At 33.7% G+C, this 17,033-nt stretch overlaps 1 protein-coding gene across 1 annotated transcript in view; it reads left to right on the top strand.

The window, feature by feature from the left end:
* The window catches only part of LOC106875399 (sodium leak channel NALCN), a 76,044-nt gene that overhangs the window by 14,389 nt on the left and 44,622 nt on the right, over positions 1-17,033 (top strand). Inside the window, exons 7-12 of the mRNA XM_014923510.2 lie at positions 664-806; positions 2,165-2,269; positions 3,136-3,357; positions 4,613-4,780; positions 5,701-5,760; positions 7,232-7,363. Coding sequence (XP_014778996.1) covers positions 664-806; positions 2,165-2,269; positions 3,136-3,357; positions 4,613-4,780; positions 5,701-5,760; positions 7,232-7,363 — 830 coding nt within the window. The remainder of the gene's footprint in view (positions 1-663; positions 807-2,164; positions 2,270-3,135; positions 3,358-4,612; positions 4,781-5,700; positions 5,761-7,231; positions 7,364-17,033) is intronic.

A 17,033-nucleotide genomic window follows, 5' to 3' on the forward strand; every position in this document is an offset into this window, starting at 1 on the left:
CCTCTTATCCCTTCAACTACTAACCAGAAAAAGTCAACCAAACCATTAACCTCCATAACCTCATCCAGCTCAATTGAAGATATCCTGACAGCTTGTCTACACTTTCTCTCATCCTCCAGGTTCATTGACTGGACATTCGATGATTTAACCCTTTAGCTTTCTGATTACTCTTTCAAAAGTGATATTTATTTATTCACATTTAAAAAAAATTAATCATGCATTATCTTTTAGCTTCAAGTTTACAATGATGTGATTGTTTATTTTTTGAATGACATTGTAGAATAAGTGTGAGAGGCTGGATCGAGCAGGTGGAATATTCAGTCCTGATACGACCAGTTTAAACACTGAAGGATTAAACAACTGAGATGGAATTCCCTGGCACGACTAAGTCAACGATAATTTGCAATGGTGTTTTTATGCCAGAATATCTTCAAATTCTCACTTGTTTTATTTCCTGTAACAGGAAGACATGGGTGTGGGTGTGGGTGTGTGTGTGGGTGTGTGTGTGTGTGTGCACAACTGTCCCCCTCTCACCCAGTTTCTTCCTTAAAACAATCCCACCACCCATTATCTCTCTAATGAACCCTTTTATGGAAATATATTTTGTAAAGTATCAAAACTAAAGAATTATGACTATTTTATTTTTGTTTTGTATCTTTGCAGCTATGAGTTTCTTCACTGTGTACAAATCTGCATCTCAAGAAGGCTGGGTCTTTCTTATGTATGATACTGTTGATAGTTTACCTTCCTGGCGGTCACCCCTCTATTTCATATCACTCATTTTCTTTCTTGCTTGGCTGGTAAAGGTATGTACACTTTGTACTGTTATGTGGAGTGTGTGTGTGAGTGTGTATGTATTTATACATAAGAAAAGAGATGACAAAGGAATAAACAATTAGCTTTTAAACTTAATTAAGATGCAGTGGGCTCTTAGTTGAATACCTGAGTTTCAGCAGAGCCTCAATCATGAAATACATTTTATTCGGGAAAGCAAAAACATATTTACTGCATCTTATAGTGGAAGCAGTTGTAAACTAATAAAGTTCATAAGATAAATCAGTTATTCTTTTGTCATCTCTTTTATTATTACTGCTCTGTACCCAACTAACATTTCATTCAGAAGCATACATATATTTGGTCAGTCTGAGGCTTTAGTAGAAGACACTTGCCCAAGTTACCATGTAGCATGCAGTAGGACTGAACCCCTGGAATCATATGGTTGGGAAGCAAGCTTCTTACTACACACCCACTGCTGCGCCTATATACACACATATACATACATATATATATGTATGTAATATATATATGTCAAATATTTGTGTCTATATGTATGTAGACAGTGCTTGCATGTGCGTGTGTAATGGGAATAATGAGGTATTCTGTTTTAATACAATTCAACCATTTTTCTTTGCATTGGCACAAATGTTTTTGTTGCTTGATGTTTTCCCTGTGGCTATCCATGCTATCCATTCAACTATGAAGTTATGAATGGAACATGTTTTATGTCAGTCAGGTAAACTGGAGCCAGCAGCTTTAACTCTTTAATGATAGAGAATGTATGAGTTTGTGTCGATGATATTTATGTGATTTTGTGTACTTTATGCATCCAGTGACTATATAGAAATCTCATAGCATTGATAACACTTTTGCAGAAGTGATAGAAAGTCCATCATTGCAGCTGTGGTATATTGAGATTAAATCTCAGAATCTCAACCAGGATTAATTGTAAATACACTGCCCCCCCCCCATACATACGTACGTACATACATACAAACAAACAAATACTTAGTTTCATGGAAAAAGAGCAAAAAAGAAACTGACACAGAGTCTCCAAATCCAATCTATTAGTGGCACTGTGAAGATTTGTAAGGCATTCCAAAAATTATCCATAAGAGATTTTTATGTGAATAGATGCCTACACTTGGGTGTATGCATTAATAGTTCAACTCCCATGCTGACTCAACGACATATTTAAAAACACTGGGAATTCTCTTAACTCCAAAAGTCTTGTCACTTTGTTAGCAACTGGTTTGAACTCTCTCAAGAAGAACTTAAAATAAAGCTCAAAGAAAAATCCTATACACACACACACACACACATGTTCTTTTTCATATAACCTTTATTTTATTGTATGTTTATTATATATATTTCTTTTTCTTTCCAGAATGTTTTTATAGCTGTGATAATTGAAACTTTTGCTGAAATAAGGGTTCAATTTCAAACTATGTGGGGACCTAGAGGCAGTGATGCTAATTCGGACTCATCTCAGGTAAAACTTCTCTTTTTTCTTTTGTAAACCTTTTATTCAAATTTATCTGACAAGTCATTTCATTAAAGACTATCTGGGGTTGTTACTTTTGTTGTGGCTTATGTTTTTGAACTATTGAGTTTACTATCATAGTTATCTTCTACTAGTTTCAGCCATTGAACTGCAGCCTTGCTTGGGCATTGCTTTGAAAGTTTTTAGTCAAACAGATCAATCCCAGTACTTATTTTTAAGTCTGTTGTCTGTTACTTATTCTGTTGGTCTCTTTTGCATTAGCAGATTGCTAATATACAAGAACATAAAAAAACAAGCACCAGTTGTGAGGGGCAAACACAAAGAGAGAGAGAGAGAGAGAGACACACACACACACACACACACACACACACACACACACACACACTTGTAAAAGTCGAAGTCAACTGAACAAGTTTCCAATTGCTGTGGCAGCATATGAACCATCATCATTTTCTTTGGTAGACTGACACTATCAGTAGAAAATTAGATATTTGGTGAGAAATATATATCTGAGAAAGAGATAGAATGGTACTCACGACCCTTACTGGCCTTCCTAAGATAATTGATATTCTACTTCAATATCTGTAGAGCTCTATGAAAAATATGGGTGGGAAGTGTCTCACAAAGTGTTGCAGTTCTGGGAAGGAGGGTTAGGAAAAGCGAGGGAATTATATATATATATAATTTTTTTTTTTATTTGGAAGAAATTACAGCGTGACTCATGGGCCAAGAGATTTGTGCATTGGCACTTTTCAGACTCTCATGCCTTGAGTCATTCTGTAACTCATGTTTTGAGTTCTGTTTTCCAGTTTGTATCACCAAACCTGTTTATATGATATTTTTTTTTTCTGTAGGTTATTCAAAGTGATGGTGTTACGTGGAAACTTGTTTTTATTGATGAAGACAAGGCTCAAGGCCGAGCACCTCCCATATTCCAAAAGATCCTACGTTCCAATGTCTTCCACATCTCGTTGCTGTTGTTGGTAATGCTAAATGCTTTCACCGCTGCCAGCTTAACATTTGACCATAATAAGACAAATCCAGACCGTAAACTGGATGGATTTTATTATGCTGAGGTATAAATATTTGTTTTTTGATACAAGATGGTTATAATTGAGATGTCTTTGATCATAAGTTTACTAGATCAGCACTGAGCTGGCCTAGGGTTAAACAACAACAATCAAGATAATTTACCTAAATTTATTTGTTCATTTGTCTTACATCCATTTTTGCATGCATGTGTTGAATGAATACTTATTACCGAGGCTTTATCTTACAACTGGATGCTTTTCTTACTGCTAACACTCACCTGCTTTTCAAGTAAGGGATTTTTTTATTCCATCTAAAAAGCAGGAAAGCGTTAGCAAGTCTAGCCTTAAAAATCCTGCCTTGATTTCTTCTCCTCTAAACCATGATAGCATGGAAAAAAAACTGATGTTAAAACAAAACAGATAAAATAAACATCTTCACAAAGGCAAACCTAAGTGGACTCAGTCTTTAAGTTATACCACCTATGATACCTACTCAGTGCTAAGTAGAATCAACCACTAAATTATACCACTTATGATACTTTTCTACTACTAAGTGGACCAAGCCACTAAGTTATACCACCTATGATATCTATTCACTACTAAGTGAACTCAGTATACTCATCATGGGAATAGCATTACTTCATTCACAGAATATAAACTGCGAGTATCTTGATTGGTTCTAAGGCAGTGAGCTGGCAGAATCATTAGCATGCCAGGAAAAATGCTTAGTAGCATTTCATCTGTGTTCAGGTTTCACTGAAGTTGACTTTACCTTTCATTCTTTCAGAGTCAATAAAATAAGTACCAGTTGAGCACCCCCCCCCCACCTCCCTCGAGCTTGCTGGCCTTATATCAAAATTTGAAACCAATATTTTGATTGGTTGTCTAATACTATTCAACTAAACTGTCTATACATCTATACTCTCTGTTTCTATGCAGGACACTTAATTCTACATGCCTTCAATTCACCTAATTACAGGAAACCAGTATCACATCTTTAGAAATGTTATGTAAAATAGATTGGTATTTTATCCAGAAGAAAATATATCCCTCTTCTATTTAACACTACAGAATATAGAATTAAGTGCTGACTTTATGAACATTTGTGGTACATTGAAAGTTTTCAAGTGTGTGTATATGTAATGTATGTATGTATGTGTGTGTGTGTGTGTGTGTGTGTATATATATATATATATATATATATAATGTTATTCTTATTTAGATGTTTTGTATTTAATAATGTTTTTTCTATTCTAATGCTCCTTGTTGAAATAATTTGGTTTTTCTTCTCCTAACACAGGTTGTGTTTACTGCACTCTTTGATCTGGAAGCATTATTCAAAATCTGGTGTCTTGGTTTCCAAGGATACCTTAAGCGATCAGTGCACAAATTTGAACTTCTGCTTGCTGTTGGTACCACATTGCACATCATTCCCAGACTTTACCGCTCCCAGCTCACATATTTTCAGGTAACCATTTCATCTCCTCTAGAGTTAAAATAAACATAAGGAAACTAATAGAATTAATTTAAAATTAATTCTACTCCTTCCTTTTATATTTGAACTTTATGACAATGTAACAAATTATTAAGTCAGTAAGCTGGCTGAATTGTTAACGCACCAGATAAAATGTTTACCAAACATTTGTTCCAACTCTTTATGTCCTGAGTTCAAATCGCATCAAGGTCAACTTTGCCTTTCATTCTTTCAGGGTCAATAAAATAAAGTACCAGTCAAATACTGCAATCAACGTAATCAACTTGCCCCCTCCCTTCAAAACTGATGGCTTTGTGCCAAAATTAGAAAGAATTATGTAAGGTTGTAAACAGGCAGAATCATTACTGCATTGGACAAAATGCTTAACTGCATTTCTACCAACTCTTTAATTCTGAGTTCAAAAGCCACAGAGATTTACTTTACCTTTCATCCTTTTAAATTAATTCTATTAGTTTCCTTATGTTTATTTTAACTCTAGAGGAGATGAAATACAAGGTCAATCCAAGCAAGATTTGAACTCAGAATTTCAAGGGACATAAATGATCAGTGCCAGAGCATTTAGTTGAACACTCTACTGTTTTCTTCCACTGAAGCATCTTCTGTTCTTTAGTGCAGCCATCATGGCTAAATCAAGAATTTTGAGGGATTTACTAAAATTTTAAAAACTTTGAAGATATTTATTAAAATAACTATTTTTTGTTTAAAATACTATGAAACTTGTGTTTGGAATGCAGCTTAACAAATTATGAGAGAATGTTGAAATATAATTATGAATACTTTTTCATTATGGAGTCAAAAGTGGTCTCAACAGGATTTGTATCGTAAGAATTACATGACAGCCTTCAGATATATTGTTTTTTGTTTGTAATAACTCTAAATTTTGTTTTCTAAAGGTTCTTCGAGTTGTTCGTCTCATAAAAGCATCTCCAGTTCTTGAAGACTTCTGTTGGAAGGTTTGTATATTTTGTCATTATTCCTGTTAGGAATCAGTTGTATGTGGGGCCTCCATCAGTTAATGTTGACCATACGTCTGCACATGTATATGCAGGCCTGATCAAAAGCTTTTGAGGAAGACTAACAGTCACCGACACATGCAAGTCTTTCCTTTCTCTCCATGCTACCTGTTTATCTAAGTTAAAGGCTGCAAACTTGAACCAATATAGCTTGGCACTAGTATAATCACAGGCATTACTGTCTGAACACAAAGGGCCTGAACAGATACAACAAGGCATTATGCCCAACTCTCTAACAGTTTTACCAGTCCTTTATCCTTGATGGGTACATCAACACATGTCTATGCAGGCGTCAGTGAGATTTTTTGAAGAAGAAGAAGACGATGACTGCCAGTTGCCCATGCATACAAACCTCTCCTCTCCGTGCAACTGAAGTTTACTCAAAGGAAAGTGGGGCTGATACAGCCTTGTATCTGTGTTATCACAAGTAAAGAGTCAGAAGAGATACTACAACCCTCTGACGGTGTCACCAGTATGTCACTTTGAATTGGTACTTTTTTTTGTTGACCCCCAAAAAGATGAAAGGCTAAGTTGACCTCAGTTGAGTTTGAAATCAGAGTGCAGAGGGTCAGAACAAATACTGCAAGGCTTTCTAACTTTCTATTGACTTTGTCAGTTTGCTGCCTTAGAAACCAGTTTTAGTTTACCTATTTCTATGACATTTCCCATCATCAGACACAATAATTGTATCTCCCAGATATCTTGGACTTAATTTGACGTACTTCATCATCATCATCGTTATTTAGTGTCTGTTTTCCATGTTGGCATGGGTTAGACAGTTTGACTGGAATTGGTAAGCCAGAGAGTTGTACCAGGCTCCAGTCTGTTTGGGTTTGGTTTCTACAGCTAGATGCTCTCCTAATACCAACCACTTCACATCACAAAACCCAATAAAATTGCAAGGAGTATGATAATGGCAAACTGTATAAGCTACAGACCTTTTAAAGTGATGTTTTAGTTAGAAACTGTGAAATCATATTTCTTTATTGACAAACTACTCAATATTCCTTGTCACAAGTGCAGTTAAGAACAAAGACAGGACATTTTAATGTTACATTTTTACTGTGAAAACATTATAAAAACAAAATTGCCATCAATGTATCATACTTAATGCAAATACACTAATCATGGGCAAATCACTGCAGTATTTTTATACATTTATTCCATTCAGTTTTATTTTATTTATTTATTTATTCTTTGTTAATTTCAAATTTAAAGTCCTCCTTAATATTGGTGTATAGCTATTTCATAGAGAATCTTTTCAGTACAAACTGAAAGTCTACTACAATTTTACTATAAAGTTTTTGAAAATTTTATTTATTTAATTTTGATTTGTAAATTTTAGAATTTTACTGTGAAAATAGTTTTGAACTTTCTGTTTCATTTTAAATTTTATAACTCTTACTTCCAGATCTTTGGTCCTGGCAAAAAACTGGGCAGCTTGATCTTGTTCACCATGTGCCTGCTCATCATAGCTTCCAGCATCAGTTTACAGTTGTTCTGTATCATTACTAACAATAAAAAGTTTGATACATTCCCTCATGTAAGCTCTCAAATAAAATTTCAATTTTCATTTCATATTTTCCAATAATGTTTTTCTATTTTAAGTAGGAAATCATTAATTTATTTAAAATTTAAATTATTTCAATTAAAGATAACTTCATACAAGCTAAATTATCAATTTCTAATTTTAAAAATAATCTATTTGTTAGCATTTTTTATTAATAATATTAAGGAGTAGAGTGGCAGAGTGAAGATACCTGGCCCAGTGGTTTAGGATGTTGGACTCAGGATCACTTGTGGGTTCAGTTCTCAGACTGGGCAGGTTGTGTCCTTGTGCAAGTCACTACACTTCATACCGCTCCAGCACACTCAACTGGAAAAGAGTACCACTGACGCCTGGAGTGGCATCCTGTTCGAGAGGAACTGTTGTACTTTCAGCTTAAATGTCTTGAAAATCCAGATATGCTTCACTCTCATGAACTTGTAAGTTCAGAGCAGACAGTGGCAGAGGGAGTGAGAGACTGAGCCGTAGTGCAGTATTGTTTATACTCCAATGCAAGCGCTGTGCTTTGTCTCAGGGCAAAACACTCTTAATCCTGTTTGCCTGGGACACCTAATAAAGAAATTACCACTATTAATATTATCTAGAAATTGATATTTACTTAAAATATTCATTATCACTTTAAATTAAATTTATATTTGTTGTATCAACTCAGTTTATAATATGAGCCAATGTTATTGTTATTTTTCATAAAGTAACTCATTATTTGATATAATATCACACTTTTTCTCAATATCTTTTATTGTGTTTTCAAGAATCTGTACTTTTATTTAAAATTTTATTTTCAAAATCTTGTCAATTTTCAAACTCATTTACTTCACTTTTTTTTCAGTTTCTGCTAAGACTTCCATTGCAATATGTTTTACCAATAAATAATAGTATTTTCATTTTAATACTTTTCCTGGCGAGATGACAAGCAGTTTTTATTCAAAATTCTCTTAAATGTTACATGAAATAATCTATTATTATATTATAAATATATTTGTGTGTGTGTGTTATATATTATAATGTTGATTTTTATATATATATATATATATATATATATATATATATATATATATAAATATATATATATATATATATAACACAGTTACCAACTTGCTGTTATAAATATTTGATTTTTGTTTTTTTTTTGTTTTTTGTATGTTGGTACAGTTTTAATATTTTATAATGTAAATATAATACCTTCCATTTTCAGTCTTCAGATATCACATGTAAATTGGAAGTTGTTTATAATGATAATGATATTTTCATGAGATAAAAACATGAAGCATGAGTTTTGTATTTCTTTTATTTTATATCTTGTGAATGTATCTGTAATCAATTACCAAAATGAAAGAGTAGTGACAAATTGTAAATGCAATTTATAAAGTACAATTTGATCATATCAAACATGTCTTCTGATGAAACAATTTTAACAGATACGAAATAAAAAGAAATATGAACTTCATGTTTTTTTTTCTTATACTATGTGTTCTTCATATTATTTAATAGCCCTATGCTAGTCACATTGAGCCCTACCAGGTCATGTAGTAGAGGGAGTTTAATGTGAATTTTGTCAAAAGTTGCAACATACAGTGATTAGACACACACACACACACACACACACACACACACACACAAAAACACACACACACACATGCATATATTTTGTATTACATGTGTTGTATTTTTGCAAATAGCACACACTTAACAGCTCGCTGTTATAAATATTTGAATTTTTTTTTTGTTTTTTGTATGTTGGTACAGTTTTAATTTTATAATGTAAATTTAATACCTTCTATTTTCAGTCTTCAGATATCAGTTGTAAATTGAAAGTCGTTTATAATGATAATGATATTTTTTTCTAGAAGATAGAAGTGAATATCATTATATCACTATGTATGCATATATATATATATATATATATATGTCCTTAATTTGTTATATCTATGCATAAGCTTCGTACTCAGTTCATAATGTATTGTTGATGTGAAGTTTCACATATTTTCTGCTCTTCCATCACTCCCCACACCATTTGGGAAAGAATGTATAAGAAAGATGAGATTTGCTTTCATGATCCTGAAATGGACCCAAGATCAAATACATCAGCCAGTCCAGTAGTAGGGCCTCATATCAGTGTGCTGTAAACCCATCAAGAGGAAGGTTCTGAAATGGTGCACATTTTCTCCTGACAACCCCTGAAACCTACTGGTGTCCAGTATGCAGAGTTTTTGACTAACTGCACTTGCACAAGCAAGTTGTTTCCGAGTCTTTGTTGTCCTCCACTATTGTAGCTTAGCTTAGTCACATCATTAATAGAACCACATTATTTCTGATGTTCTTGTTACCCCTTAGTTTATGATTTCAAATCCTTAACCTATCCATTAACACAATATTAATTGTATACATATGTGTAATTCATGTTCAGTATATATTACATATCATTATCATTCTTATTTGACATCCACTTTCCATATTGGCATAGTTTGGACAGCCTGTCATGGTACAAGTCAGTTCTTATTTGGAGTTACTGCCCTTATAGATAGCTGAAGGGTTACATTTTGGTCATATGTTTCATTACTGGCATGCTTTCTATGGTTGGATGCCCTTCCTAATGCCAACCACTTAACAAAATGTACTGAGTACATTTTATAATGGTATCAGCACTACATCAGTGGCACCATATCTATATATATTAATTAAAATTATTCTATTTCAGTTTCACTGGTACAAGATTGTCTCTCCTTCTAAAGACTTTTATTCTGTTGTACATCAATATTTTCCTTGTATGACAAGTAAAATAAATGTATAGGCTACACACCTGATCCTGGTTGTAGACATTTCACTTCACTTATGTCACTGATACATGTGATAAAAGTATGGATATCACACAATTTTGATTTGTCATCCTATCAGAATGTAGCTTTTTTTGAGATAATGAGAGCAACTTCTACACATTCATTTGGCTTGCTGAAAATAGTAGCCAGAGCATTTTAAAAGTGGATTAGTATATATGTGAACTTGTGGTTATATAATTGCTTGTTTTTTTATTTATTCTATTTAGAATTTTTTTATTATTATTTTTAGAAAATTAAACTTCCAAAACAAAGCAAAAGTCAAAAAACATAAAAATGATCAAACCTTGGATATTTTTCCTGATAAAATTACTTGTAATATTATTTTATATGCATAAATTTTAGTTGTTGTTTTTTTATGTTTGCTTGAATTGAAAAGACTTTTTTTTTTGTTTTGTTTTGTTTTTGTTTTTTGTTGTTTTTTTTTTTTCATTTATCATCTTTAAAGGATTTCTTTCAGAAATTGTTCCTTAAGATTCAGAGATTATGTAATATCTTTAATCTACCCTTTTATTTTGTTGCTGTTGTTTGTATTTCTTATGGGTTGTATGTATAGATTAGTGTGAGCTGTATGTAGATTGACTAAATCTTTTTGGCTTTGAGCAACTTGTTCTTGTGCCTGAGGAATTTCAGAGAATTCTTTATTTTCTTCATTGTTAACTGCTTATTGTTATTAGTGAGTCTTTTGCTAGAATTAGCACATACCAAAATACACCACAAAATCTCAGAGAGTGATGTAGTAACTAAACTTTTTATTTTAAAATTATTCCAGAAAAATACAAAAACCTGAAACCCAAGGTTTTTTTTTTTCATCTGAGTATTTCTGGTGCATTTTACTTTGATGGAACATTTAATCAAATATATAACAAAACTGTAAAATCTTTAAGTAATCTTTGATTTTTATCTGAATTTTGTTTGATAGACATGGTTATTCAAACAAAATTTTAACAACTTGGGTAATTATCATCATCATCATCATCATCATCACCATTATTATTATTATTATTATTATTAGATCAGTGGGTTGGTTTGGTTATGTATGAGTCCATGATCAAGTTGCCTTTCCTTTAGGGAATGCATGAACATCACAGCTATGTCTACAAATCTCAAGTATTATACATATGCTATATAATATTGTTATTATTTATGTTATGGTTAGGCAGTGAGCAAGCGGAACCATTTGCATGTTGGACAAAATGCTTAGTAGCATTTCTTTCCCACACATACCACACTTTGAGCTCAAATTCTGCTGAGGTTGACGTAGCCTCTCATTCTTTTGGGGCCAATAAAACACGTACCAGATGAGCCCTGGGGTCAAAGTAATTAAATATCCCCCTCCCCTATAATTGCTAGCCTTGTGCCAGAAATTAAAAGCTTTATTTATGTTTTGATTATTATATTGAGATGATATGTGACCTACTGGTTAGAGTGTTGAACTCCCAATCATAAGGTCATGGGTTCAATTCTTGAACTAGTGTCCCTTGAGCAAACACTTCATTTTATATTTCCCCAGTCTACTTTGCTGTAAATGAATACAATTAGTGGAGGTGTGCTACAAGCTGCCAAGTCATGCTAACTTGCAAGTAGCTACGCTTATATTGTGTTTTTTGCAAACATGAAACATCTCTGGATTGGTTTATAGAAAATGTAAATTTATGCTTAGGATCCTAAGATTTTTACAGTTTATACAATTTGGTTGAATGTTCCTTCACTTCACCCCTAAATCCTATTATATATGCTTGCTATTTTGTTATTTTTTGTTTTGTTGTAGTTTGTATACATTCTTTTATTTTTTCTACATTTTAGTTCTGCCTCTTTAGATCATAATTACCCATCTTTTTATACATTAGGTGTTGTATTTCTATCATTATATACAATATAAATGAGAGGAAGAGGTTAAAATATGCTGAACAGGTTTATTTCTGTTGGAATAAAGACTGGCGTGCAAGGTGTGATTCCATAGAAGTGGGATACACTGGCCAGTCCCTCTGCAAAGCCTCTAACAATGCTGGGTATCATAGAGGCCAGAAGGCAGAAGGCCATCAATTTGTCTCACAGTGGTCGCCAAGGTTGCTTCAAGGTGATTGTGGATCAAGAGGTGTGAGCTCTGGTGGGGTAGGGCTAACTGGACAGAAATTGAAGCTTGATCAACCCTGACTGAGTCATCTCGAAGCTGTCCAATTGTTCAAAGACCCAAAATACCCAGTGATCCAAGGTAACATGACTGTGTCCAGGTGTGTCACAAGATGATAGATAATGACCAAATATACTTCGATGAATATATAGATTAATGCATTGATTGACTGAAAGACTGGTGGATAGTATTCTTTGGTTATCCATCTACATTAAGTAAGAATGGATGAATATTATCTTTTGCTGAATTCCATCAAACTTGCCTTCAACCTCAAAACATGTGGGTTGTTTATATGATGCAGTTTGTAATTTCAAAACATACAGGCTCTTGGTCTTTGGCCTGCACTGAATTTCAGCTGTGAAATTAATATTTTGTACTTTTGAGATTTAGAAGGAACTAAGCTACAGTTTTCCAGTTATTGACAGATCTAAAGGAATGTTTCTATATCTTTTATTTGCTTCCCCTTACTTTGCCCTGGTGGTTTATACGGGATTGTGAAATTACAAATGTGTACTCACACATATATATAATTCCTTTTCTATTTTTTTTTAGAATGGTGAAACTTGAAGCAGATAATGCTATAAAGAATAGTGTGTGAATATTGGTTAAAAACCCTTTGGATAGAAAAAGTTGAAAGTTAGCCATAGGACTCAAACCCACAGCTGTAAACATGAATTATTTTACATTCTCTCAAAGTTTCTAAAAAGGATAGGATTGCATCTGTCATGTTTATAGAAGACTAGCAGTATAGCCCAGTCTTGCCCGGGATTAAGTTGGGATTATTAAGTTAATCAAGTTCTTTATTTCAAACCAAACTAAGTAACATCAACGTCAAATTTGGGCAGAATCAGTGTCGCGACAGGAGCGCATGGGTTGGGAGTTTGATTGGCAGAGGTGATCAGGTTACACATGCCAGCCCTTTGAAAACACTACCCCCATCATCTAACCCCTCTTTGCCCATGGGTGGGAACCCTTCCAGCAAGGAAAATAGAATGCCCAAAAGGGCTCCCGATTCTCTGTGTCAGAAGTGGATCACAATTAAGATCACAACTAAGTCTTAAGTATATATATATTATATATATGAGCAACACATACACACACGTACGTACACCAGTTGCATACATGTTTTTTGTACGCATACATATTCGTATGTGAGTGTTGCCCGTATATCAACAAAACACTTTTTTCCTCGATGGGGAAAAAACAACAAAAGTCTTAACAAAAACTTTCTCGTTGCTAGAAGGGGACTTAACTCCTGTTGTAAACAATGCTGGATTTCTCCAACTTGAAAATTGTTAAAAGTTTTGGTTGAAAATTTATCTTTGTTGCTATTCGCTGGTGCCTCTGGGGAAAATAAGTTGGCAAAAATACAGCTAGGGTCATGACGAATGTCCTCCTAAAATTGGAGCGACATGCCTGCTAATTTGTGGACATGCATAAATTATATTCACGTACACACACACACACACACACACATCCTGCCTTTTATATATACAGATATGGGTTCAAGTTTCTCAGGCAACTTTTGACTTTTTTCTATTCAAAGGATTTTTTAACCCAATATTTACTCACTATTATAGCTTTATCCACTTCAGGTTTCACCATTTCCAAAAAGAAAAATAAATTACTTCACATTCTCTTGAACTTTCTAAATTCTTATGATGTCAGCAACATATATAGGCACAGGCATTTGGTTCAGCAGTTCAGTTGGCAAACACCCAGTTCTGGGACCAATCCCGTTGCATAGTAACTTGGGCAAGTGTCTTCTACTTTAAGAGCTGAACCAAGTTAATGAACTCATCTCACTGTTGTTGAACATCACCAGTAATGTGGTCTTAGAGTAGGCTGTTCATCTTACATCACTCTCTTCAACTTACTAATTCTTTCTCATTGATCTAAAGACCATTTCATTCGGACAACACCAAACTCACCCTCCATACAGTCTTCTCTTTGGTACTTTTTATACTACACTTCTTTCATTCCATCATAATCTAGTTTATATCTTATTTTATTTTATTTTATTTTATTTTATTTTATTTTATTTTGCTCCTTGCTTGCAGTTGTTTGATTTATTTAATCTTTTATGTTTTTTTATTATATATAATATATATGATTATTATTTCTTTTAAGTTTGTAGTATTTTTCTTTCTTCTAAGTTTTCATTTTATTTCATTTTTATTTCTTATTTTATTTTTATTCTTTCGTTTATTTCCTTTTTATTTATTGATTTGTTTTTATTTTTATTTATTTCTGTTTTTGTTATTATTATTTTTTTTTGGCTTGGTTTTGTTTTTTTCTCTCTGACTTGATTTCCTTTCGCTCCCACTGCCAGGCCCTAGTGACCATGTTTCAAATCCTCACTCAAGAAGGCTGGATTGAAGTTGTAGATGACCTCATGGACAAAGTAGAATCCCTCCATGTGATCATACTTATTTTAGTTGCTTCCTATTTTGTACTCTTCCATCTTTTTGTCTCGTTGGTGAGTAGATTACAGCCTTTTTTGTTGTTGTTGTTGTTCTTTCTCATTAACTTGTTTAACATTGATTCCTCATCTTTTACTACCATTTCTCTTCCTCTTCAGCTGTAATGTATGTGTAAACACTTATGCACATGTGTGTGTGTAATTGAAAATATGACCAGTTTTTTTTTTTGGTGGGGGAAGGATTTTTTTTCCCTATTTCTTTATCGGGTTTTTGTTTCTTTTCAAACAGTAATCTTTATAGACTTATAAGCATTTTAAGCAGTAATGTAGCCCGGAGGGTGGCATATGGGGTGGAAGTAGTCTGCCCCAGATGACATTTTGACAGAGGTGGCAATTTTGGGTCTGTCTGTATAGGCTTGGGGGGCCCAGGGTGGGGGAGGCAAATTCAAAGGTTGCCTCAGACAGCACATCTCTAGCTATGTCGCTGATTTTAAGACTTTACTGGTTTTACCTCATAAACAAAATAACTTTAGTGATGTTTGTTATTGCTGCTGCTGTTGACTGATAATCCATCTACAGCAAGTTTTGTATAATGTATAAATATAATAGTATTGATGATGACAAAAAAAATTGTCATCATCTTATGTCTGCTTTCTATGTTCAATAGGTTGTTGTGACCTGAGTCAATTCTTATTCAGAATTACTACCCTCCAAGATGGGTCCAAAGCCCATGACATGGTTATACAGTTCATTTTTTGCTCGGTTTCTACACTTAGATATGTTTCACTTGACCAATCATTTGACAGTGTGTACTAGATGCACTTTATTGTTGTACCAGCACTACAGAGGTTGTTGTAGCCTTGACAAAACTAAGGAGTTCTCTTAACCCTATGTTATCTCTGTTCATTCACCAACCATGTTGTACTGAGTGCATTTCATCATGACACCAACATTCATGAGGTTATCTTGCATCATGTAAGGTTAGAGCAACCACATCAAAGAAGAGAGAAAAAAAACAAAACTAAAAGATTATTCCTTGAAGCTATATTACTTGCAAAATAATATAATGCATCTAGTATCAAACCAGACAGCACAGTCATACTGCTTTTTGATTGGTCAAAGAAACCTCATATCAGTAGTTAGACAATTTCAAATGTGGTGGTAATGATGGCTAAACAGGCACAGTATCTGTTCTATGATAAAAACAGTGATAACAAACATTACCAATGCTGGTGCTGCAAGAAGAGAATCCAGTACACTCTGTAAGGTGGTTAGGGTTAGGAAGGACACCCAGCTGTAGACATCTTGTCAAAGCAGACAATGGAGACAAACCCAACCCTCAGGCTAGTCAGACCCTGTTGAACTGTCCAACCAATGCTAGCACGGAACACAGACATTAAAAGAATGATGATGATGACTAAAGTTATATTACTTCACAAAATAAAAACTAGTTGGGTTTTCAAAATGTTACTGGGCCTCAAAAGCTTATTGTTCTACAGAAAAACATTAAGGACTAATAAGGCAATATGAAAAAAATATTTAATAAAAAAATTGAATCTGGGAAATATTCAATAATACATGTTTATAAGTAAAACCCTCTTTCTCCCTCTCTCTCTCTCTCTCTCTCTTTCTCTCTCTCTCTCTCTCTCTCTCTCTCTCACACACACACTGCTGTGTGTGTTATGTACATGTGTCTAACTTTGGCCTTCTATATATGTTCTGAGAAATATTTACAAGCAGTTGATTAGTATTACTAATACAACTAATCTTGACTAACTGAATTGTGCATGGTTTACTTTTTCAGAATCTTGCAAATATTACAACTAAAACCTGTTTCTCCTCTTATGCTTCATTGGATTGCAATATAAATTTGATTTAATTAATCTCCATGAATGAGGCTTGAAACAGCCACCCCTTTGCTTTGCCTGCTTTCTTTCTCTCTCAAATTTCCCCTCTGCTTCAATTTTCTTTTTTAACTATTAAACTTGCCTCTGTTCCACTGGAAAGAGATGAATGTCAGTATCAACATTGTCATCATCATCATCATCATCATCACCACCACTTGAATTATCATCCTCTTCCTCTTCATCAGTGCCTGTATTTTTACCTTATTGTTACATAGGATATGTATTACTTATGCTTGTTCATCCAGCTTGACAATAAATCTTGAAATTTCATCCCAAACTAAAAGTAATATTCCAAATAATTATTCCCAGTTCGTATTATCAATTCATCATTGACCTTTTTTTTTATGTC

Source organism: Octopus bimaculoides, chromosome 19, assembly GCF_001194135.2.
Source record: "Octopus bimaculoides isolate UCB-OBI-ISO-001 chromosome 19, ASM119413v2, whole genome shotgun sequence".
In the NCBI taxonomy this organism is placed as follows: domain Eukaryota; kingdom Metazoa; phylum Mollusca; class Cephalopoda; order Octopoda; family Octopodidae; genus Octopus; species Octopus bimaculoides.